At 38.7% G+C, this 27095-nt stretch overlaps 1 protein-coding gene across 21 annotated transcripts in view; it reads right to left on the bottom strand.

The window, feature by feature from the left end:
• LYRM9 (LYR motif containing 9) overlaps positions 1-27095 on the bottom strand; it is a 38194-nt gene that overhangs the window by 5342 nt on the left and 5757 nt on the right. For 12 of the 21 annotated variants that reach the window (XM_063340929.1, XM_063340922.1, XM_063340917.1 and 9 more), the window contains one exon: positions 16396-16470. The exons of 2 other annotated variants lie outside the window; for them this stretch is intronic. Coding sequence is in view for 2 of the 19 variants with exons in the window: in XM_063340918.1 (XP_063196988.1) it covers positions 15659-15706 (48 nt within the window). In the remaining 17 variants the exon portion in view is untranslated. Of the gene's footprint in view, positions 1-15658; positions 15799-16395; positions 16471-26372; positions 26667-27095 lie in introns of all 21 variants that reach the window. 7 more of the 21 variants (XM_063340910.1, XM_063340914.1, XM_063340923.1 and 4 more) reach the window with 3 other exon arrangements.

Genomic DNA, 27095 nt, shown 5'->3' with positions numbered 1-27095 from the left:
CTAGTGAAAAATACCCAGAAAAATTACAAAAATCCCAATATGCCGCATTTTTTGTGATTGCAATGAGCTGAAGGATCCATCTATGGTGCTGTTTACCCTGAGTCTGCTATTAATGTTATAAAAAATCCAACCAAGCAAAAAAAGGCTGTTGGGCCCCAAGATCTGTAAACACCACTATAATGGCGGTGATGACTTTCCACTGGAGCTAATACAACACAGCTTGTCAGCTACCTGCACAAGATTCAGCTTGGTCATCTCCTTAATTAATCATAGGTTAATGAATACCTATTCAGGGGATCTTGGAAAGAAAAGTATGATAAAGGCCACTCCCAAGATGGATAAATAGGTGATGCCAATGTCAAATACGGCAACTGGAAATCCTGTTATTTTGTATTGTGCTGGCAGTGCCCCATCCAGTGCAAGGAGGGATAATGCACATCATGGAAAGCCAAAAGGTGGATTAAATTTAACATTTAAGATAATAACTTTGACTTGGTTGTTCCCATCTTTCTCCAGTATCTAAAACTGACCGGTGGTTTTCTGAGCTTCGAGCTTCATGGGGTGTGTCTGCTTTTGAATACTTGATATGTGCTATCAGTAAAGTACGAGAGATGAGGTAAGACTTCACAATCATCCCTCCTGAGAATTATTCACAGCCAAAATATGGTTTCCATTAGCTTTCACGAACAATTAGAAAACCATTTGTCCATCCTGAGGGCAATACGTTGGCTCTACACTGCTGCTGCAATCTTTTCATTCCGCTTGTTTGATTCCAGTTCTGGTTTTTTGTACTTGTTTGATAAAAGCCATTCGGCCTCACACACTACAGGAACTGGATACTGTCCAAAAAACCCCACCCCATACGTAGGGCAGAAAGACGTTATAAAAATTCAGAAATATAGACCAAGAGCTGACTTTTCAAAATGGTTTCGGTCTAGTCCAGAGTAGTCCAACTGGTAGCTCACTTTCCAAGTACACAAGATGTGCTAATTATGGCTTTACCTAAAAAGTTCAGTTTAAAATACCAATCAGAATACCCCCAGACTTCAAAACGCTCATCTCTTGTTTCCTTCTAATCTTTTTTCTCTAAAATACCATTTTCTCTTTGCAGTGAAACCTATGCTGGGCATCAGCTCCATGCATTTTTTGGTTTGGATTCATTCACTTTGGCATTTGAGTACAGGAGGTGATTATACTCTCGATAGTCAGTGAGATCCCTGCATTTCCCCCTCCAACCAGTAGAAAAATAAGCAACTCCAAAATGCGTTTCAAATAATATATAGACTGAATTATTGCCTTTCTCTCCATTGAACATAGACTGAATAACAAAAGAATTATAGTATAGATCCTGCAGTTAAAAGCCTAAATTAGGTAGGATGATTCCAAGTCTGTGTCCCATTTTGAAAATAGAAACATAATCATCAAATGGTTTGGGTTGGAAGGGACATTTGAAGATCACCTAGTCCAAGCCCCTCACCACGGGCAGAGACATCTTTCAATAGGTCAGGTCACTCAAAGCGACTTTGAACACTTCCAATGATGGGTCAATAATATATAATATGATATCAAATAACATCAATATTATAAAAGAGCTTGTTCATAGCAGTTCTCAGTTTGGTTTTGGCATACTGGACACCTCCTGGTATACCACTCCATTTGACTTACGTTTCAAGTGCTGAAGGCCTCAACAGTTACCTCAAGCAGGTAAATGTACATGCTGTTATTTTTCTAAGTGCCACAGGGCCTTCGATCCTGGGGCTTCTCTTACAGCAGAGCGAGCTGAGGGCACATTTCCAGCGTACACCTTTCACTCCACCCTTGACATCACTCTCAGCACTAACTTCCTTCCTTGACTTCTTTTCTAAAGTTGTTTTCTTCAGAACCTTTCCGATACAAATGGACTTTCAAAATAGATTCTGGTACCCTCCTTCAGTTCCTTCCTGGCACTCAGCTCAGGGATATCTCTGCATATCCCATTTCATGCCAGTGAGAACACAAACAAAATGTTGAAAATCGTCTTGTTTTGTTATGCAAATGCCTTTGCTTTTGCTTTCCTTTCCTGCTTAGGATATTTAGTGTCACTTGACATCTGGTTCTTTCTCCCCTACTATTTAAATTGAACTTTCAGTGTGCAACTGGTATTACCTTTTCAATTAAAGTATTTTGAGATTGCCAATTTACACCATATGTTGTAAGAAACATTTACTATACAAACATGATGCTAAATCCCCTCCTTCAGTTTTCTCCTGGCATTTAGTACTGCAGGTGACAAAACTGAGAACAACATATGTAGAGTGAGTAATATTCCTGACAGATACTGATAATTCAAGGGATTCTCTCACAACAATATTCAATTTATAGAAGCAGATATCAATGTTTGTCTTTTTCAGAGGAACTGGGATGTAAGGATTTGGGGTTTTGATCAATATCTAGATTTACTTTTCTTTCGTAACAAGAAATTAAAGAATACAGTAACATACATGTTGCCTTTCTTTGGTAGCCTTCAATTTTTTACCATATGAAGTTACACAGGGGGAAGCGAGACCTTCTCAATAAAGTTTGGATGTCCTCTGTGTATCTAACTCTGTATTTCTCTGTTTTACCAACACATTTGAACAAGAACTGCATTAACAGATGCAGTTATAAAAAGAAGGAAAATGAAAAACAGAAAACAGCCACAAGGCATGCAAGGAAAAAAAAATGCCATGTTAGTGGCCCAGCGATTGTCAAGGTTATCTGTCAGTCAATTAAAGCCTGATTAATCACATCACTTTAGTAAAGAATAAAGTGCCTTCTAGAGTCTTTCTAGAGTCTGTTACAAAAAAATACTGAAGCTTAGGAATTACTATTTAGAGATGTTGCACCCACAGATATCTATCTAGCTTTACGTATTTCTGGATGCCCTATTACTGTATCCCAAGCATCTCCCAGTGTCTGATACAGACACAGGAACACCGCTCTGAGACTGCAGACTGCTCTCATCAATAGGAAACAAGGCACAGAAGTTAATTGACCAGACCAGCTTCACACAGGATACTTTTGGCTACAACCAATGTTTTCCTTTTCTCCTTCCTTCAGTGCAGTTGCACATATTCTCCAACTCTGAAATTCAAGCTTTAATACAGCTAGTTTGTTGTTTAGAACCCAAATGGCTACACCTCGAGTTGGGCAATTTCCATGCCAGAGTACCTGAAGCCATCCGAGTTCCTTGCTGTGCCCCACAACCATGACTTGACATGGGGAGCAACGCTAACATGGTCAGCAGAGCCATGAAAAAAAACATTATCTGTGAAACATCAAAATTCCCGTATTTAATGAAAAGCATTCGTGGAAGGAAGGAAAAAGTTGCTACAGTAATAAGTCCTACTCCTTGAAATGATAAACCCACATACATGTTAAAGCTATGAGATGAAGAGCTTTGTTTACGCAAGTGATAGGGCACTGCAATCACTGACTGAGTTACCAACACAGCAGTAGCGCTACAAGTGAGAAGATCAAGACCATCTGCGCACTTAGATGTAAGCCAACCCCTCACTCCACTACGTGGCAGACTCAAGTGTGTCCTGGGTCTACACTCAACTCTCTGAACTCGGTGCAAATTAGAACTGGGCATAGGATTCAACTTGCTACTTACACAGAACCTATGCGAATATGTTATCATTCGGTACATAAATCTAGAATATGCATTTGGATTCAAGCTGATCTGAACCTAAGTTAAACTTTATAAACAGGGTTTTTTTGGCTAGATCCTTAGCTGGTAAGAATTGGTATAGTTCTGCTGACCCTAAGAACCTGAACCTGTATTTCACATGTTCCCACTAAATACAGCAAAGCACCCCAAATCAATACAGATCCCAAAATACACTTTGGGACTAGAGCCAATTTGTTGAGTTGTTTCTAGGCTTTGATGTGTAAACTCATCATATGTCATTGTGCTCTAATTAAACCTAAGTGATGCAATAGATTTCCTGACAGAAGCAACGATCCCTCATGTGTTGGGAATGTATAGGACAGCTTGCTTCAGCATAAAGAAAATAAGCTATGGGAGAGAGAGCAAGAAACCACAGTCACGTAAACATATGAATATGGAAGGATTAAAACTGATCAATGGAATTGAAAGTGTTGTTTCACTATAGGTAATTAGGAATTTTCCACTGCAGTAATTTTTCATAGGAAAAACACAAACTGTTGAATCAAAATTGTGTGACAAATATATTTAAACTGATGAATTTTGGAGAAAAAAAAAATCCTTCACCTTCCCACAAATACTGGACTGTCTGATAGATTTGAAGATTGAAGTTTTCATCAGGTCTAGTTATCAAACATACATTGTACAAGGCTTCCATACTGAAAGAACAAAAAAAATATCCTGAGTTCTGACAGATTCATAGCTGCAAAAATGTTACAAGCTTTGTGGCATGGATGAACTTCACAGGGAAGTTTATCACCAAAGATCTGTATTTTTCTGAGCATTAACATCAGTGTTTCCAATATCATTTCCAGTGAAGTTTTCACTGGAAATCTACCACAGCACATGGAAAACTGGACGGTTATTTTGGTAAAATAACTTTTTAATGAGAAATAATCTTATGACCTGACCCACTATTACATTCTAAGATACCAGGGGACTGTACGAGTACAACTCAACAGTGAATAGACCCTGAAAGCAGGTAAGACTACACCTCGCACTCATACACCCCACAACTCTGGAGAATTTGCGTTACTACTGTAATTTGCCCCTAACTTAGCACAAAAAGGACAACGAAGCACAGTAAGAATCTGCACTAGTGCCTTTTGTTCTAAAAACATGCCCCCTTGCATCCCACAAATGTTACCATTTTTATCTGCCAAGAAAAAAAACCTTGACCTCACAAAATCTGGCTATAATCCTGACCAATAATGTAAATCTCCTTCTGATAACTTAAATATCATGCATAGCACAACAAACAAACTATCTAAACCAAGAATTGTTGAGTCAGAAATAAAATAATCCGCTAATTGTGCTTTTCTGGAATGGATGACTGTATAATGTCCTAATCAGAAGGCTGAAATCACATTTGCATTTAGATAAAGCCCTGTTTAAAAAGAGACAAGTATAAAAGGAGACACTGAGACTATTGTGGCATTTCTCTGCATTGCATAATCATTTACATTCCTGATAATGATATTCAGATAGCGAAGCAAAGGCTGACCAAAGCCAATTAATCTTGCACTCCGCTTTCGCGAGCCTGTCAATTGACCCAGTGTATAGCCGAGCCCCCAATGACACTGATATGACACTACACCCCTGCTCTCAGATGGGGGGGTTCTGCTATTGTGACTGTTTTTCAAGCAAATCCCTACGGCTCAACAGTTAGAATCGCAATCCCTCCAGGCTACTTAAACAGCCACCAAAGTTGGGCTTCAGGGACTGGAAGCGTTAATTAAGGGATTGCATGGGTTACCTGAGCTGTTGCTGTTCACAGGTTGGCTCCCCCTTCCCTCTCTTCCCCCCAGTATACAGGCTGGAGATGCTATTTCTTATTACTTCAAAGTGTTACATCTCTAGAAGTCTAACTTGGGAATTTATTATTCCCTATCTTAGTCAAATCTCATGATCTTTAAAGCACTGATTTTACAGTATCCTAGTAAAGTAGCACAGTAGTATTAGATCCATTTTTAACAATGAGGAACCAAGACAGGCCTGAATTCCACTCAGCTAATTTGGCCCCTTCACAGACACAAAGCCAGCCTGGGGCACGGTCTTGCCGGCTCACTGTAGTCCAGTGAGACACATACTCACTTCCACGGGGCAACAAAGCCCCCAAGGTGTTGAATACCAGCCACAAAGTGGTGTTCAGCAGAAGGGAGCTGGGTTCCTACTGCCTGCCTCGGCATTCTGACCATGGAACCACCTCTCACGATAAACTTACCTTTATGATCAGGTTCTCTCTCTGCTGGGGAACGCTTTGCCGTTGACCATTGCCATCCCACACAACGCCAAGCACACAAAACAGAAGTTGGAGGGAAAAGAAACTAGAAATGGAGAGATAGAACCACTTGATACTATCTTTTTACTGTTTGCTCTGTATTACTGAAGGTACCTGTGGGATCCAAAACCTGGTACCAAGTGTTTGCAGCTGGCTCCAGGCTCTTGCTCCCAATTGTCTGCTACATGAGTTGATGACACTGCATGTTCAAGAATAAATTCCTTAAAAAAACCTCTGAACCAAAACCCATACCATCTCCCTGGGCGTTAGTAGGCTGTGTTTGGACTCAATCAAAAAAAATCACTGAGAAGTACAGAGTGAATTTTACAAATTAGGATTAAGAAAACAAACTCTGTAACAAAAAAATTAATCAAAGAAAAACAAATGCAAAGAATCTATCGAGTAGCATTAATTTAGTTTTAATTAGGAAGATGCTTCAGAATATTCCCAGCAGTATAAAGCCTCGTAAAACAGCAGAGAAATGGACTGTTTTTCAAACCTATGTGTGACTTTAGCTATCTTGGTAATTCAGTGTTGAATTTGGAACATCTTATACAGTTATCTAACGTGCCAAAATTGTATGTCCTCCTTGAAGTGTCCAATAACAGACTCTGCATGAAAAAAATCACTAGTGAACTTACTATTACAAATTCATAGCCAGGTTCTGTAACCTGACTCATTATGCCTTCACTGGACCTGCTTTTATTAGTATGAATACAGATTCCAAAAGTGATATTTGTGCAAAATTAGATGGTAAAATCTTCTGAAAAAATTACTACAGGAAAGTAATAATCAAAGTGCCAGATTAAGAATGAAATTGGAAGCCTCTTGAAACCTCTTTAACCACAAAACATCTTGGTTCATGTTTTGCCATCAGTCCAGGAAGACACCCAAGTGGAGTGCTGCTGCTTGGAAGGATCCCTCACTCTTTTGCCTTAGAATTCGGCTACATCTGTCCTCCCTCCCAGGTTTCACAGCTTCCCAGGAAAGGCCTACGACTCTGGGCTCTAACTTTTAAAATACACTTCTTACCTACTGCAAAGTCCTGTTTCAGTGAACTATCTGCCTTCTCCGGCTGTTACACTGCACAGTATTTCCTTTATTCCCTAGTAGGTCACAGGAGAGTGAGGAGTGCGCTGTGTTCAAGGCCAGCTCTGTGGGTCCTGCTGCCCCAGGCAAACCAGCAAACGTCCGTCCCTACCAAGTCACATCCACTCAGAGCTACGGAACGTCCTGCAGCCCTGGGCAATGCCTGCCCTGTAGATAGACCCCGTCTCGTGTATGGGTGAGCATGTACAATGCTGAAGTCACTTTCTAATAAACACATCTCTCTGGCATGCTGGGCTTTTATTAAGATCTGCTGTTTTGATGTGATCACTTCTGACGAGCTGTGGCCTGTTATTGTTGTGGATTTTGTCCTTTCTAAATATGATCTGTAAAGTCCTGTCGCACAAATGATGATAGCCAGTCTTGTTCTGTTCAATTCTATCTCTGTTCTTCTCTGCGTTGTGCTGTGTTTGATGCACGAGGCAGAGAAGCAGCGTCAAATGACAGTGCCACAGCAGCACATTTGGGGGCACAGCCCTGCAGTGAAACATTAGCTTTACACAGTATTAGTAGAGCATTCGGGGATTAAGAACTGGCTAAATGACAGATCTCAAAGATCTGTTTGTTGACAAGTAATCACCATTGGTTGGGCATCCTTCTTGCAGTTCTATACCATCAGCATTAGGCCTAATGCTACGCACCATTATCAGCAGCTGCCTCCCTGAAAATGTAAAATTAGAATTGGTAGAACTAGAGGATGACAGATTGCTAGAGCATGACAGATTGCTAGAGCTGTACATAATGACATCGGGGCGATCAGAGAGAATGTGGTAAATTTCTGGATAAACTAGGTCCGAAGTTGTGCTTTAATACACCTGAACATCATGCAAATAACTCTAAGTGCAGGTTACACCTACACAACAGGGAACCACAGCCCAGAAGGAACAGTTCTGAGAAGAGAACTGGACAGTCATACTGACCTGCAGTATAACGGGGCATTCGTATGACCTCCCATTTTACTGATCTACCGCAGCACATCCTTTCCAGTCCTAACAATACACACATAATCCCTAGACTAATGACGATGGTACTTGTACAATGCCCTGGTATCTACAGTTTGCCCTGTAATCGTCCTTCCCAATTTACATTATCCTTTACAGCAGCATCAAAAGCAACTTGCTGTCTCATTATTTCAAATCCACACCTGATGGAATCTTCCAATCCTTTGCTCTCAATCCAAGTAATAATCTGAGACAAAACCTTCCCTGCCATAAACCCTGTCTGTGGTGGAATTATACCATGGATGAATTTGGCCCACCACATCTTGAACAAAATACAAGCCTGTTCACGGGAGAAATGTTTATAAGCAGGACTATTACAGAACATTTAAGTCTGGGAGTCTTTAGCCTCTTAAGGGGGATTTTAACTTGTACAGTTCTCTAATCGGGGATTGTTACCATACCAACAGCTAATCATGTGGGCAGATGCCCGCCATATCTTAGGAACACTTCTGAGGTCTTAAAGACGTATCTCAAGTTTTCCCAAAACCTTTACTGTCACTCTCCATGACCTAGTCTAGCTCAAAGAGAATCTGTTTCATAAGAAAAACAAAGGGAAATTCTGGCTAGCAACAAGCTTATTGCAAAGAAAGAGTTCACAGTCCAGCAACTGGTTTTGAGAAAGGACCCTTGTCCCTGAAAAATCTCTGCTGGCTGCAGTGGGATGCCACAAGAGAGAGCTCCTCACAAAGCTGGCTGCGGTATGAGATTTGCACGCTCACCATGCCTGCCCCTGTTCCTTCAGGGACCATTTTCCTCTACATATTATAAGACACTGCTATTTTAGATTTATAAGATATTCTTTTGAGATGAAGAGAAAATGTTGAAGGAACTCCATCATCCAGGAAATCGGGACCTGGCTCCAGAAAGGGCTGCTTAATAATTGATTCCAGTGCTTCATGATTTGATCCAATTAAAAGAGGGAAGTAATTAAAACTACAGCTGATATAGTGATGGCAGATATTACCTAGTGTAATGTATTTAAATTGCGGGCCTACACATTGCTTCAGTGCAGGACTAAATGTGTTGTTGCCTATATTAGCTCAGTCCTTGTTGTTTCTCTCCTATTCTGATTTAATAGAGGTTTCCAAAAGGGAAACAGAAGCTGTGTGCCGGAAGAGGACACTTTTGTAAATTCTAAATAGTCTTCAAAAGTTGACCAACAGATCAGACTTCTAATAAAATCAACAGGCTAGCACAGCTCCATCAACTTTAACATGCCTGCAGCCATTCATAGTACCAACCTGGCTCCCAGGAGCATAATTCTCCCTGCAGTACTACCAGGGTACCCGTGCACCCCAGCAACCCCTGCGCAGAAGGCGGCTGTCATCTATTTTCATGGCACAGTCACAGGCATGATTTAGATGAGAACAGAAAGCATACATTGAGAATTGCCACATTAGTAATGTGACTTCCCTGCTCCTCTCCCATCATCACCTAGATTTAAATTAACATCAGTTAAAGTAGAAAGATGAAAAAAACCCCCAATATTCTCAAAAAAATTCTTACAAAATTCAGAACTGAGGAGGTATCTACAATTTAAAGCCAGTGTTGTCTATTGCTTAGAACAGATATCTATCCCATGATTAGTAACACTATTATAGTGTTATACATTATATTATTAGCAATATTGTATTGCACCTTTTCAAAACAAAAGGTAATCTTATTTCTTTCCAGCCTAATACCATCTGAACCTAGGACCAGAAGGTCAACGGCAGACTCACTCTCACTTTGCCCCAGAATCTTGTAAGCAGTTTTCAAGCGAGACAGAGTTTCATCCAACTTCTGCAGTCTGTCCCAGAAAATTCAACTATTGTTAAATAATCCTTACCAAATGCAGAACTTGCAGAACTCAAATCAAGTATAAATGCAAACCAAATATCTTTAGCACTAATTTCCCCAAAAAGACACAAAGAAAGAAATGAAATAATATTCTTAATCTTCCACATAACGCACCAAGAGCAAAAATAGATCCTGGATATCCTGTTGGCCAGGTAAAAAAATATATATAAATAATCTTTCAACTGGCACATGATTTCTTCAAATTTTCACTTCCACCACTGCCTTTTGGATATTTTTGTCATTAAGCCAGAATGATATACAAGAAAAACACTCTATAGAACTCTGCAGGACATTTGTTTTCTGAGGTACAGAGCTTGCTTTTAATTGACTGCGCACAACACACCAACTATATTGAGTAACTAATTTATAGCTCTGGCTGAGAAGAAGTTACAGGAAAAAAAAAAGTTTATGTTTAATGCTATAGAGTTAAGTTCAAGCCAAAAACTTAAACTGAGTGTCCAGCTCTGAGCTCTTGCTACAATGGATTAAAACCAACATGCTGCACTTTGTGGAAAGCTGGAGTTGGAGCTCAATTTTAGCCCTTGGCGCTAAAGGCAAAAGCTTGCTTTTACCCTTGGGAAAGGCAGAGTTCTGAGCATCCCAGTGCAGAGATCCATTGATCGGTACATCGAGACACCAGTGATTCAAATATCGCATTGCACTGTGCCTAGACCATGGATGCACAAGCAGAAGGAGACAACCCTAGCCTCTTGGATCTCTAAGATGGAAAATATCTGAGAAAAGAAACCATGCTCCAGAAAATTAAGTGGCTGATGCAAAGTCAAACAATTAGTCAATAGCAGAGCTGAGAATAGAAACCATATCTTCTGATTCTCAAACTACCACCTTATACAAGGAATCATGCTATTGATTATGCCTTACGCAGTGATTCACAATAGCATCGCTAATTCAAAAAGTTATCCTCTGAATCTCTGGAACCTATGTCTTAATTCTTTATGTATATCAGCTAAACCAGGTTTAATATCCTCTCTATGTAAGAATTTTTATTAATCATTATTCTATCTTTCTGGTTTTGACTGAATGGCTTTTTTTTTTTTTTTAATTTTTCCTTTTTTTCTAAAGCGCTTGGATGTTGATACAGAATGCCACAGAATTCCTTTCCCCCTGCAGCAGACAGCACATTTATCAACACCCATCTGAGTGAATGAATGTGGCAGGAGAGTTCTTCTGACTGGCAAAAGCACTTGATGGAAATGGAGCTGCCTTAGGTTTCATCCATGATTCAGATTTGTTTACATTTTGTGAAACCTCAGTAAGAGGAGGATAAAAGCTTTGGTTCAATTGAAGTCATGTTGTTAACCTCCAGTGCTAATAATTAACTCAATTATGCTGAATTAATTTGATGTAATTATTGGTGATGGCGCAAAGACAGTGGCCCAGAGAAAGTTTGAGAGACAGGAGGAACAGAAGTCTTAACAATACAAAATACCCCATAAATAGCATCTTTTTTTGCCAGAACGAGTCAAAGACACAAAATGAGTTCATTACAGTCATCTGGCTTCACTCAACCCTCCAAATTACCCCAATACCCAGACAAATAGCTGTGAAATCCAGCAAGTGAACTAGAATTAAAACATGCTCTGACGAATTTGACACAGCACTCAGCACAAGTGTCTTTCCCTGTCCTATTATCTAAACAATACAGATTTAATAATATATTTAAGGGATCCACAATGCTTTTCCTTTAACTGAAGACATTAATTAAGAACATTTTCTTGTTGCAGTGTTGTCAGTTGGGTGTTTTTTTGATGAAGAATCTGGAGAATGCTTACAGAGTCTTTTCATTTGATCTGCAGTTTTTATCTAGTATTTTCAGACTTATTCAGTTCAAAACAAACAAACCCCAACTATAAAAACATCTATCTTTCTCCTTCCCAATTGAATATTTCTGTGATTTGCTTTGAAAAAGTATAACAGAAATGCATTCCTTGCTATGAAAACCCACATATTTTACTGAGGCACTTTAATTCTCATGTACTAAAAAAGTCATTGAAGGAAAAAAAATCAGATGTGATTGTCTTAAGTCATGGGAAGTGGATTACGCTGAAAATGACAATTAAGAAATTCTATGCAAATGAATGCTTTAAATATCACCAGAATCTCTACAGGACTCTCACCTCCTGCTTCCACTCCAGGAGGGAGCACACCGGGACTGTTCCACTGCCATTCACGGTCTAGTCAGATGCCACAGACAGGGGATGCATTTACCAAACAGAAATCACAACAGACAGGATACCAAATACCACAGGCAAGTCAAAGACACAAGCCTGGTGCCGCTCAGCAGAGAAGATGTCAGTAGTATGTGCCTCTTCCCATGCCTGGGCCTGTGCCCCTCGACTACCACACACTGCAGCTGTGCATAAAGCCGGGGGTAAACCTTTCTTTGCCTTGTTTCCATCAAGCTTCATTGTGCATATGGATTTAGCACCATGGGTTGTTATTTTCAAGTTGTAAAGAATTTAAGAGTTTCGATTACAGCATCACTATGTTTAATATTTTAGAGGACTGTTAATATCTAAACCATGAAGACCTGGATGCCTTTCCCTGTCCAGCTTCAGTCTGAAATACTACTTGACTTACATTTGCCATAACGCTGTAAATATACAAGCTTCTACCGCATTTTTATTATCCTTGGTGGCAAGAATAAAAAAATACTACCTCTAACATCACCAATTACTTCTGAGGAGAGTATCCAAGTGCTTAGCTGTAAGAAATGAATAGTATTTTTCTAATTTGATAAGCAGGTGCTGCTAGCACGCCTACAGATCACATCCGCATCGAGTTCTGATGCTTCTCAAACACAGCTGATCTCTCAGAACTCAGTTTAATTGCCATCAGGCTCTGATCAGACTCATAATTTCAAAGCAAGCTGTATTACATGCATAATTTATGCATTTGATTTCAATAGATCATTTTCTGCCCAGTTCTGAGAGGGCAAAAAGTGTTTTCCATGAGGAAGCTGATAACGTTTTTCTGAAGAACCAAACTGACTTTCCTGAACAACAATTTTTTTAAATACTATTTGGGAAGAGATACTACATTTAAAAGTAAATTTAGTGTGATGGATTATTTGAAGTGCCCTACATTTATTTGGACAGCTACTACAAATTTTCTCAATGCCAATCTGACACAATCTATTTAGTTCAGTTTAGTGAGCTGAGAGTTATTGCTGGAAATAGTGAAAAGGAGTAAACTGAAAGAGTGTATGTTGTAATAAATTAATTTGTGTCCAACATAAGAATCTGGAATACTGCTACTGTATCTGTATTGGAACTCCATTTGGAGGCCTTCATTTTTCTACCACAGTTTCTCAAGGCAAATACCAACGTTAAAGTCACTAGCCCAAATCCTTGGCTGGTGTAAATCTGCACATTTCTCTTAATTTCTATTGAACCCCCAAACCTTATGCTTGCTGGCAGCCTGAACAACTGGGCTTGAGTGTTACATAGGAGTCACTGAGCTGCTCAAGGCAGCTGTCTGCTATAGATGGACAACAACAGTCCTGCAATGCAGGAGCCTTTTAAGGGTTAATTCATGTTTAAAGATATTTTGAGTCTATAAATCCTGTGTATTAGCACTCTGAAGGCCTACTAAGCTACTAGAATTTATTACACTATACAAAGCACTAGAAAGGTGCATGCCCTGCAACATGCCGGAGGGAAGCATGGCTAGGAACTTTTTTAGCCAACAGAGAAGGAACAAGAGGAGATGTATGTGGTCTAACATATTCTAAAACCACTTCACACCAACCTGACAATGCAAGGGGTGTTTGCGTACATGAGAAGTTCATCAGCTTTTCCCTGACACCAGCCCACGCCTCCATCTAGAACTCCCTCTTCGCACACCCCCAGCCCTGCTTTTCATTTCTGTCGTCACAGACTTGATTTTCCCTTTCATGGATTTTTGCTTGAAAAAGCATCACTGCCTCAATTGTCTATTTTCAGCCTATATTTAAGAAAACCCTTTGGTTCCATTTGTAGCCACATCCTGTCTCTGCCTCCCCCTCTTTTTGTTCCTAAATATAAGGCTGATGCAATTTGATGTGACATGACAAAATAGCACATTTGCATCGGCAGAAACTTTCTCTCAACAGCAGTAATTAAAGGGAGTAGATGTAGATGAGACATTGCTGAAATTGGTGTTTATTTAGCCTGGAAATAAAAGGCTTAAAGAGGACTTGAGAGGGATGTTCAAGTGTGTCACGAACATGAAATTCATCGATGAGTGCCTTCTTTTACATACTTCCTTACTGCAAAAGCAAATGGTCATTCAAACAATGTAATCGATTTAAAGAGATTAAAAAAAAAAATCAGAGATTTTTGTAGACCATATTCCTAACCAGTCAAAATCACTTAATGTGTTTCTCTGGATTATAAACAGTACCAAGACACTTGTGGTTAACACATAAGACAAGGTCATTGAACCTCTAACTGCAGAGCACAGGCTCTTAACTTAATTTTTGAGCTGAGATGCATCAGCAACAGATAGGTACTCACCTTCACCTAGAACATAGATTTTTGCTAATTGTCAAAAGGAGGAATTCAGAAATGGCAGCCCAAGGCTCTGAATGCTATGACTTCAATAGGATTCTTATGGCAGATTAAAAACACCTATCTACAAAACTTATGAAATAATTTACTGTGATTGGTTTTGCTGAGTGGATACACTGCAAACACCTGACAGGATCAGATATTGTCAGCTTCCTGCACTGTATCCCATTATGGATGACAGCAATAGAAGGTAGTGATGGGAGGGAGAACCATGTTCGGAAGCTTAAGGTTTTCCCTTGAGCAAGTAAGTTTAGTTCGCTTAATCCATGTGAAGAATTCACGGAAAGGTCTGATGGACATTCCACACGCTACAGGATTTAACAGACATAATATGCCTTCAAGTGAAACTTCCTGCTCTCAGGAGAATCTTCCTTCTCTTCTTGTTCACATGAGGCTATTCTTTTAAATCCATCTGCGACTGGCACTACCACTCTGCTTAAAACTGGCAGACCACATTTTGAGCAGGCTCATTTCCATCCTAACACAGATGGCATCAAGAATAGGGCAGGCCAGAAAAAAAATCAGTTTGCATATTATGCTTCAGTTTTTATGGGTCAGATTACCATTCAAAGCCATCAAAATGGCAACCCATATGTGATGTGTCTGCCATTGGAACTAAAGTGATACACCATCACAATCTGAACATGGTTGGTTAGAAAAAGTTTGATGAACCATTAATTAACCTCTGATATTTAAAAGCACAAAGACATTTTCCTTTCCAACAAAATTCTGACTTTGACAAATCAAGAAAATAGCTTTGGCAAACCAAAAAGGAAGAGACATTATCACATCTTCATCCCTGAACAACTGTATCAGCAAGGCTCTCTTGGCAGAAGGTAGTTTAGCATCTATGCCAAATATTCGCTTAATAAGTGAGCCAGGTGCAGATGTTGGCTATGTAATTTGTTCTAGCTTCTTTGTTCTACAAGCCAGAAAATTGTTCCCACAGCTTTGGGGGAAAAAAAATGGGGGTATGAAGAGCTCTTTGCATGTTTTCATTGGTGCAAGAATATAAACCGTTTTAAAGACACTCTTGTAGAAATAAGAAATGTGTCATTAGCAACATGCATAACTATTAATTATAGAATCAGAAAGCTGTGTCCTAGGGATATTAAAGGGATGCTGAAACAAGGTCAAAACCACGGCATTCTGTTTCCAGCCTCCTACCCACATTCTGCCTCCCTGCAGTAGCCTCCCCGACACAATTGCTGGATTCCATGTACTATGGGGGGGTATTATCCCAGATGCTCCAGAAGCCACGCTTCTACATGTACAGGGTTTAAAGCAGGCAAGTCTGCTCCCGTGAGAAGTCTATTAAACAGTAAAGATGTATTTTAAGTCTTCTGTTACGCTATCATGGCGCCTGAAATTCAAACAACTGTTATGCTAAACAACAACCAGGGCCACCACCCTGTGTCATTACCAATGGGAAAATTTTTCATTCACAAGTTTTCTCACCCCTCCAACTTCTCTACATGATATTCTGGTTAAGATGCTATACTGATACTTCAAGTGTTTATTCTCAACCAAATAGAATACACACTGCAACAGCAAATTCCCTCCACTGTGCTGAGGTTACTAATCTAGTTTTAAGTCCTGACAGAAGTATGAAAATACTGTTTCCTTTGGTATCTTTACTTTGGAATTACCAAATATTCCTTTGGTATATTTGCAATTGGGGTTCTGCTACTGCATTTATCAGCATGACTAGAATGGAGACAGGGTGTTCCTGAATACAAAATGCTGTTTAGAAATATCTCCTGCAAACATATACAGTCAGATAACAAATTACACCAGCTTCATTTCCACCATTTGTTTGTGATTTGGCATCTTCACATTTTTCCGCCTATGTGAGGCAAATAGGCTCCTAATGATTTCCATAAAACAAACAAACAAAAAAACACTTACAGCATTCAGAGCAAAGGAACTTTAATTATCTTCACAGATTAGGTCTGTTGAAGTCCAACGGTAAGGAAGAGAGACCTGCAGAGAAGAATCAATTTTCATTATCTGTTTCTCCTCAACTTGCTACTTAAAGTACCATCAATAAAGAAGTGCAGAGAGGCTCATCTATAGCACTATTTATCAGTATGTAAGCTTTCACTTTTGCCTAACTAGTTACATTAAGTATGAATTCATGGCCTTGATATGAATAGGTTATTGCTTTCAGTAATCTAGTCAAAAAACACTTTTTAATAAATATACACAACAAAGATCCAAGTAAAGAGAAATTCCAAAGCACTCAATGGGACTGAACCTTCAATATGTCTTGTTAAGAGTTTCTGAAGGTAAGAAAGCATTTAACTCCTTTAAAGAGCCATAGTTTCTAGCATTCAGAACTCTGTACAATGACATGATAATTTCTGAGATTTACATATTTGTCAGAGCGCAGAACATTGCTTTGGAAAAAGCCTTTATCAACAGTAGGACAGCCTGGTAGCTCCTCAGTAAAATTTAAGAAGTATTAGGCCTGGATGATTATTTGGCTTTCCATTCCCACTGCTGTAGCAGGACAATCTCATCTCAAAATGCTCGAGTACACTCCTGCAGGGAGAAACAAAGGGAATAATTTCTGGACCAATACCCTACTTCAGTACCAACCTTCACTGCCAAAGGGTATCCCCAAGAGGGCTGCAGAAAACTAGGAATTACTTCCCTGAGAGTTATTATTTTAACTGAAAATAAACAATGCACAACCAAAGTAGAACATTCTTACAGCTCTAGCAGACAAACACTTGAGAATCTTCCCTTTTACAGTATTCTTTTGAAGACATTTTAACAGCATATCACACGTGGCTTCAGAGTCACAGGGTGCTGTAGTTTCTGGATGACTCTACACCAGGAGAGATTCAGGCTTCTGTTTTACACCTGTCTGTCTAATCTTTTGGTGATCTGCATGAGCTTGCTCACATTCTGTTTTGCCCTGACAAAAAACTGCTTTTGACCCATGTGACAGCTGACTCCATACGAGAACCTCCTGCTTTATGGAACACTTGATTGTACAGTGAGAAAAGGAAATCAAGTAATTCTCTAAAGTCAGCTCTAATTCCTTTATTTAGAACTTGATCATAAGTATGTTGAAGTCAAGAGAATGGATTGCTCTGACTATCAAAGACATCTGGCTCAGGTCTTATCTCAGATCATCTGGTACTTCACAGAAACTTTCAAGAACCACTTGAAACAAAAGTCCTGGAAGATATCAATGACAGGAGGATCTGAACTGATCTATTATGTCTCCCTTTGAGAGATGCAAGTCTTTGAAAAATCTAAGGCAAAATTCTGAACTACATTTACAAACATGCAGATCAAAGATAACTGTTGTCATGGGTGATTTTTTTTTTCCGACTATTAATAGCATCATAACTTGGTGACATATGATGGTTGACGACAGCTTGAGATGTTCAATTTTTGATATCTAATTTAGGCACTCATAATTGCCCTCTGAAGGCACATAATTATATTGGGAACATGAGTTCCAAGAAGTCCACTGAAGCTTTCTAGCTTTGGTACAAGAATTGAAGACTGAAAGCTGCCTTGTAATATTACTTTCATCCATCACCTGAATTTTCTTTTCTGAATAGCAGATAGGACCTCTGATATTTGCCTTGGATCAGTCCTGAAGAAAACGCCTATTATTTAGCATTGTTAATTAACAATTTGTAGATATACCTGCAGTTAGTTATCCCACTAGGACATTTATGATGCCCTTTCAGAAGTAGATTGTCCTTTGCTGTTAACATGTAGCCAACATAACAGTCAAAGAGCAATGCAATTAACTTCTCCGTAGGCTGAAATTTAAACCAGTAATTACTTCTATAATTCACTTAGCGGAGCATCAGGCATCTTTGCTCAGAAGGCTTTCCAAACGTACTCCAAATACACCCAGTTGAGCTTTGAGAACACAGTAAAATAGTAGCAGTTGCTATATTTCACAGTTGAGCGATAAATATTGCTTAAGGTCTAACTCAAATTTCTACTTTGGAAATAGATGAGCCTTTGCAAGAAAAGTTAGTTCATGTCAAACCTGAGGTTCCTTTACATTGCCAGATGCGCATAAAGGAGCTCTGATGTAAATGTGAATTACATTCCTAACATGATTACTAGCTGGTATAAATTAGTTAAAGCCAATAATCTCCAACTTGCTGTGCTATTTATACCAACTAAAAGCCCGGTGTCTTCTCTTGCTCTTAGAATACAAAGCTCATCTACACTCAGTGACTTTTAGGCACCATATTGACGATATTTCTAAATGTTCAAACACCAACACCAAACAGCTGTAGCCTGGAACAATGTTTACGTGGTACTGTTGGTTTTAGAATACAACCCTTTGAAAAAAGTAAAATAAAAAAGCAAGTTCTAGTGCGCCCCTAAGACACGTTCAAGAAAACATGGGTTTCCTTTCCATTTGTAAGTGCAGACATACTTCCAAGCAAAACTTGGAGCCCGTGTTCATTCCTGTCTCTGACTGAACAAAAGTATTGCTGTTCAATTTCTTATTTATCATGTACCAGGCATGCTTGCCATATCTAAAAGGAATAGAAAAATGCTATATGTAAAGTCTTTACACTTTAATAAACAGTAATTAAGAATAATTTACTAAGGGTAAACAGGTAAAAGTCTGCAGGAAATTATTTATCAGAAAGTTTGAAGTAGGAAGTGATGGGTAAGAAAGAGGAGCAGGATTATCCACACATCTCTACTGCAGTGTAAAATATGAAGTTCTGATCCAAAGGCCAGTGGAATCAACGAAAATTGGCAGGGACAGCAACAGAGCTCAGAAATCTGAAACAAAATGGATTTAGGTACCTCCATCTGTATACCCTGGGTTTCCTTGAAAATTCCAAACTTTGAAGACCAAGAACAAAAATCACTCTTTATATTTCATTCTTCAACTTTTGTGCTTGCCTTTATCTAAATTTGCTTCAGTGTGCAGACAAAAATTGAAGCCATATACACATTATTTTGAACAGGGTTGCCAATGTTTGTTAGCTGAATGATGAATCCTATTTACTTGCAACAGACCACTGCCCCTGTGTATCCCACCTCTACTTCCCACTGGTGTTAGAATAGGATCAGAAGCAGAATCTACTGATATTCTCCTTTCTTCCTTCTACAATGTGTACGGGTCACCTTTTATTGAGAAACATTTCCATAATAATCCAACAAGACTTCTACTTCATTTGTTTGCAATGAAAGAGTTAATATCTGTGACCCAAATATGGAGACCCATTTTAAACTTGCTGAAAATTGCTTTTTAATCCTAGCTCTCGAGGATTTCCTTTGAAACCATCTGCCATGCACACTGGGTACTCTTTTCCTGTATACAGGCAGGATTACTATAATATGGATTCTTTTGTGTAACTTAATACATTTCAGCATATTAAAAAATTAGTTGAAATTTCCATTCTTTTCTGATTTCAACTGTATACCATCAGAATGAATGTAAAAGTCAAAATCAGTGATAAGTTCATAGCAAAACCAACACCCATATTTATCTTATTTACTGCAGTATTTAAATTGCAATTCCAATATATTTAGTCAAATGTTACATAGGGTTTAAGCAAATAGTTATGAGTCATTTAACTAATATAACTTAAGCACATGCTTAAAATTAAGCTTCAGCATTTCCCTGGATAGCAATGGATTTAAGCATGTACTTTCCCAACTAAAGCATAGTTTGAAGACTGGAAGACAATTAACATCATAATAATTAGAGATCAGAAAAGATTTCCAAATACTATTTCAAATCTATCATTTAACTTTTTCTATTTTCTTGCTATGAACCTTTATGCAGTTGTATTTTTATATTACAAATACTGAGGAGAAGCAATAAAGTCACATTGATAAATAAATTAAATCTTAAAATTGGCACATGCAGCCATATATATTTTAGTAATTATCCAAAACATAAAACAAAGAAAATATATTGCTTCCTATCAGAATAATCACAGCCAGAGCTACTGAAATAGAAAACATTCAGCAAGATAGATTTATAATCAATTTACCGGATCAACCTATAAAGTAAAAAAACCCAACAGAATCCCAACACAACTATCGATCATTTTCAACGTGGAATACTTTTTTTAAAAAAATGGTGATTTGCCTGCAAACATTCTGAGAACAGCAAATAAGGAAAGTTATTTGCATAGCTTTAATCACATAAGGTGACACTAACATTTCAGAAGACAGACAGGCCATAGCCTGTGAACTTCTTTGTTTCACATAAACACGCTTGAGAGCAACAGAGCTGTGCATGGGCTTCATGTAGTAGCCTTCTGAGTCCCCATTCACGTTATTCTATTTCACAGCCAGCCCCCTAATATCTAATAAAAGTCAATGGCAATACAAAATCCCACACCAAAACACTCCCCCAAAGATAGGATCCCATACCCTTCGATGCATTTTCCTTGGAAAGGAGCAGTGTTAGATATGATTAACATACAGGACAGATCTACACATGCAGATGTTGGAAGAATGTGGAGAGAAAAAAAAAAAACAAGCAAATTGTTTTGTTTCAGCAATAACAGATGTTGGAGCATCATCCTGCAGACATGTTACTTTTAATACAAAACTGCTCACAAAGTGAGTGAGGGAGTGAGGACAGAATCAATGCCCAATTACCCAGTTATTTCAGTGTTTCCATTTTAATGAGCTTCCTGTATGATTTTGTCCTTTTAATTTTCCTTCTCTAATAATCATATCAAATTAGTTTTGTCCTAGACATCAATGAAAAGAAATTCAGCTGTCTAAAAAAAATTCCTAAGACGGCTGGTAGCAGGTTCTTAAAAATGACATGTTCTACTGTCATTTACTTCTGTATAGACCCAGAGCAATTCACAAGATCCTGTGCCACTACTTGGGATTAGACTTGAGCGATTGAAAACAGCTCCATGTTCTGATATTATCTGCTGATACGGCAAATGGATTGTAAGAGACTGTAACAGTCCTATGGCATTTGCAGATATATCAGTGCTGAAAAAAACAATCAAATGCATAATAAATAGATTAAAACCACCTTTCTCTGGCTAAGGGAGGGATTAACTGAAGCCTGGTCTGCATTCCAGCTGGGGAGCAACCTGCTTTCCTGCTAGATTGCATTTGCCACTCACATCAATATAGCAGCATAGTTTCATTCCACTTTCTTAAATGGTCAGTGATGTTGAGGATTTGGAGAGATACCAGGGTACGAGCCATGCCAGTGCTGTGGCTACAGACTATAACACACAATTCATTCCTGCTTAGCACTCACCAAGTCTGTCTCGTCACATATGGCACAAAAAAACCACACCCCAAAACCCAGAAATAAATACATGCACAAACCTATGCAATGAAAGACACTAACAACGTTTCCAGGCAGCAGAAGCACCATATGTGAAGGCCAAGCACTTAATTGGTAACATCCATGTCCTCTACGGCACAACAGGAACCTAAGTAATGTCCAACTAATTAGTAGAAGCAATTCAGAAAGGTTTACATGCGATAGATGCGAACATTTTGATGCTGTATAGATCTTCCAGGATCTGCTGAGCAGCATAGCATCACACTGCAAAAATAAGGCTTTGTGCATGTTGGAACAAGAGAGCCATCTCTTCATCATATACATTGGTATCTAAGGCTGCAACAGGGCTTCTGAATGGGACTGTCATCTCAGACACAGCTTCTCTTCAGACTGCACCCCCTTCTTTTTAATGCCAGACTGCTACTATGTCACCCCAGAGTCTCATTTACAGACTATTTACATCCCACGTTCCTTTACAGTGAATTAAATTGAATATCATCAAGACCACAGGGCAAAAGAAAAGTTACCAGCAGCCTTTAGAATGCCTGGAATTCCGAGTGATGCATGTACGAGAGTGCCATCACAGTGGCAGCGAGCACAAGCACATGCACACCCATAGACAAGAGATTTATGCAACAGCTACAAACGACTGTTGTACCTTGAGAACCCTGTATGTCTTGGATGACATTCTCCATCATAAATATTTTCAGAATAAATTTGCTTAGCTGTGTATAACATGGCCCCTCATTAGTCCTATGTGAAATCTGTATGCAATTAACATCCCAGAAGGAGCCGTCTAAAGCCACCCCATATTTCTTCACGCACATGTGTAAGTCTGCAGGCTCTCAATAGCTGCCATGTAAAAGATGTATTTCAAAACAAAAACCCTCACCGGAAAAGACAAACCCTGAACAGCCATAACTGTTTACAAACCAGCTTTCTTACAACTGACTGGTCCACCAGTACCACAGAAATTAGTGATGCGTAACTAATTGATACAAATCTCCTGAGGGGAATATTGCTACTGGTTATCTTGATATGAGAAATTTAGTCCAGAAGGATAAATTGGATGGACAGATGAAAAGCTTTAGCTCTCCTAGTAGGAAAGGAATTGATCTGGTAAAGAAAACCCTTAAAGGGACATTACCACCTCAAAAAACAGGATTAGAAAAAACATTAACGGTCTTAAAACAACTAAGAGAACTTAGAAAACTTTGTGTTTCTATCAGTAATGCGAATTTTTTCCATCAGTTACCTCTACCTTCACACAGAAGGTGAAAAATTGAAGACATCAAATGTTTAATACTTCTCCTAGTTAAACTTATGATATGAATATAATTAAGAAACTGTTTGTTATAAAAGTCCATGTTTTTCAATTAGTGATTTCATTTTTGCATCTAGTACTTTTACTTATCAATTTCCCTTCCACTGAGTCCAAGAAAAATAAAAGTATTCAGATATTCACAGACCTGTAGAAGATTCTCTTCATGTTTCTGGCAAAATGTTGTATCAGACTTTTCCTGATTAATTTTACTGCCCATTCCTATACAAATTACTCAATTCCATAAGCAAGACAGGTACTCCATTCATTAAATTATTTATAATGTAAAGGATAAAAGCAGTTAATATGTATGTCACGTGAGGCGTGCGTTTTTTGCTCCAAAGTGCACATAACACAAGATTTATTTTCTTCAAAAACATCTGATTTCAAATAAAGGATTATGTGAAACAACAGCATAACTAATGAATTCTCAAAAGGTACCTCGCATGGACTATTGCTTAATCTGCACAATTTGTCTAAAAGAAGTTTCAGTTTCCCAGACTCCAGAAAGAGAGCACTGCAATGTATTGAGAGAAGAGACAAGAGATGTTATAGCCAAAATAGATCATGCTGTACCTGCTACTACGTTCTGCTGCTAAGAGTGAACGTTGGCAGGGGGTCTCCTGAGGCTATCAGTAAATCAAACACACAAAGCTGATCATTTGGGTGAAAAAATATCAGCAACAGCTCTTAAACTGACAAAATTCTCCATGTACAACATAATGATTGTTGTCTAACTAAAGCAACAGACCTTCCAATCACCTGAACCAGTAATTCCCAGGTTACATGTAAATGAAGATTATTTTCTAACTCTTTAGCTTTCTTAGCTAGTAGGTTTGAATCAAGACAACAACTGAGTTGCATGACATGTAAACTCAATGCTGAATTAAGCAAATGTGCTCACCCAACATAAAACTGCGGAATAAATTATGTGTTACTGACAGAGATTTGTCCCGAGTGATAAGTCTCCTGATCTTTACCTCTACACCTGACATTACTCACCATATTTAAGAACATCATAAACAAATAATTGTGCCCATACTCACACCACCCAAATTAAATAATCCACTAATATTAGCGGTAAGCTGCAGAAAACAAGTGAATCGAAAGCACGCAACAGCAGTCCAAAGAACATATCCAAACTGTAATAGACTGCATAGGGCTAGAACCACATTGGTTTTATTATCACACATTAATCAGTTTTCTACACACAGTATTTTACATTACACTAGCTGAGAAACTCTGCTATCCATAGAGGCCATGGTTGCCCAGATCCTCAGCTAGGGTCATTTAGAGCAACTCTACTGAACTTCTGGCTTGGTATTATTTTTAGCTAGTTTTCACTCCAGCAACAGTGGATCACATAGAAGAACAAGGGCACTAAACATGTGACATGTTTGAACAAGTAGCAAATGGTGATGCAACTCTTGGAAAAATATATAAATGTACTGTCCCCCACAGATTAAAATCACACTGTTTTTTTGCCTGGAGAAATTGGTTTCTGTTATTAACAATACTGTGGGAAAAAAACATAGTAAAGGCAAAAAGTTTTTGACTCATTTATTGTTGGTTACCTCAGATTAGTTATTAGTTATTTGAAATTCCACTGAACAGATCCTTTAATAACACCACAATATGTAATGTAACTTAGTATCTCTACATATGAAATACCTTCCTGCAACAGACACGAGCTCAAAGCATCAAAAGGTATGTAAGCCTATGGTAGAAAATAACCTCTGTAAGTTAATAACCTGGACAGGTGGTTCTCCAGCTCTGCACAAACACAACAGGCTCAGGCAGGTAGCACTAGTACAAACATCCATTGAACGGCCTGACAGAAGTTAAATAAAGCACATGGAAAACAGAGCACTGAATGGCTCCATACACCACACTGCACAAAAAGATGATCTTTAAACTATTTCCATCATAACACAGTTAAGGAACCTTGCTTCTAAAAAGGACACAAAACAAAAACGAGCACAGAGGTCAGTTTGAAAGAAGCCGTGTTGATTTACATGAACTAAGTGAGGATTTGGCTTCACATAGTCCATTTCAAATAAACATTACTAAAGTCTACTATCAGATATACGGATGTAATTCTGGAGTGAATATGAAATTTGCTTTTCACATCTGTGATCGCCAAATAAAGCACAGGCTTTGAGTTGCACTAATTATAACAAACTTTCTATGTAAACTTAAGTTTAATTAGCATTACATTATCCCAGTTTACTGGGATCACACTCTGAAGACAATGCTGGAGTGAAACATTGTCATGAACCAAGCGGCAGGTTTGTTGTTTCCTATTAGTTTCCAGGTGTTTTGGTCCTGGATGTATTCCTGTCTTAACTATTTGTGTATGACAAAGAAATATGGTAATATTGGCAAGACCACAGGGAATAATCACTACTCTGTACCTCAGAGAAAAAAAAAAATGTTTAAGTTGCATTCTCAAAATTGCCCTGCTGTAATGGCTAGGTGTGCCGCTGCAAAGATGACAATTTAAAAATTACTGTTTGTTTAAGGGTTTCCATAACGCATTGTTCTTTTTTTGATACTGAATGCATATGCTTTATTACAAGACTCAAGGAACTCTGACACGGGGAAGGATTTATAAGCTATTATGCTAGACAAAATCAGTCATTACATGAAAAAACACTAAGAAGCTATCCAAACTGGAAATAAAGTGGGGGGAAGAGGAATTAGAGTCAGGTTGGACTTTGTACTATCATCATAAAGCTAGGGCAAACAAAATTAACTGGTATTTACATCTACATTATCACCTGCAAGACTTCAGCAATCTGAAGGTTTACTCTCCTACCCAGGACTTCACTAATCATACCTATGGATTATTGGGTCAAAATACAGCTAATCTGACAGAGCAAGTTGTTGCAAGCACTTTGTTTCAGTGTAATTGAATGCAGGACAAGAAATAATCATGACCATTAGCCATGATGTTGCAAACAAGCTCTTAGCAAGAGGCATACAATGAGAGAACCAACACAATCAATTCAGATCAACTCAATTGCTTTGTTCAATTTGTTGTCACTGGCATCAATGACAGAACAAAAAGCTAACTGCAGGACAACCAGAGCAGGAAGTCAGGTCTCTGAAAGATGGTGTTTCAAAAAATACCACCACAGCAACAATATTTTCTATTCTGATTAAATCTACAATCCAGAAAATTCAACATATCATAAGCACTGGTGTTTTAGCCTCTTTCCTCTCTCCCCCCTCACTGAATAAAAAAATACAGCAGAAACATAAAGTGCTTGGATGTTATTGTACCTATTTTAATTTGGAGGAAAAGGAAGTAACCTGCTTCTCTCCCCACTCCAAAAAACATTAGGGATTCTGCTCACACAAAACCAAGTGGCTTCTGGTGGTGTTTTCAATTCTCCACCTTCTAGGGAAGATAACATGCTGTGGAGCTATTTTAAGAACATCTCATTCACAAAGGTCTCCAATTCAGTCTTCAGAGACAGAGATGATTTTCTTGCTGCTTCAACGTCTTTACTGGCATGACATTTGCTTCAGAGGGAGTTCATCTGCTGTTCCAACATCAAAATGGAGCAAGAGCAGCTGCCAGGAGAGGGATAAAAGGAAACACTGGTGACAAAGAGCAGCAGGGTCATTTCTGGTGCAAAGAAATGTAGAACAGAGAGAACTGCAGAACTGTCACTTTCTCCAAAAAGCCACAGGGGATAAAGACCCCCCCCCTCTGCCTCTTGCAACTGGTGTTTAGCAGCAAGAAGGAAAATGAGAAGAAAGAGCTAAACAATCAGGCCAAAGTCTGCAAATGGCAAATTAGTATAAATCAACTTTAAGCACCCGAGCACTGCCAGTAAATGCCAAGCTCACACTTAAGCTCTGCAGCGAGCAAAGAATTCAGCAACTATTTCAGAAAATTCAAAAGAAAACACTTTTGGCTAGAAAGCACTACAGGGTATGGAGTTCAGTGTTTCAGAGGTGACAGTCAAGGGGATGAATTCAAGCCCCCATGCTAATCAT

Source organism: Chroicocephalus ridibundus, chromosome 7 (assembly GCF_963924245.1).
Source record: "Chroicocephalus ridibundus chromosome 7, bChrRid1.1, whole genome shotgun sequence".
Lineage (NCBI taxonomy): Eukaryota > Metazoa > Chordata > Aves > Charadriiformes > Laridae > Chroicocephalus > Chroicocephalus ridibundus.
This window is presented reverse-complemented; position numbering and strand designations above follow the sequence as displayed.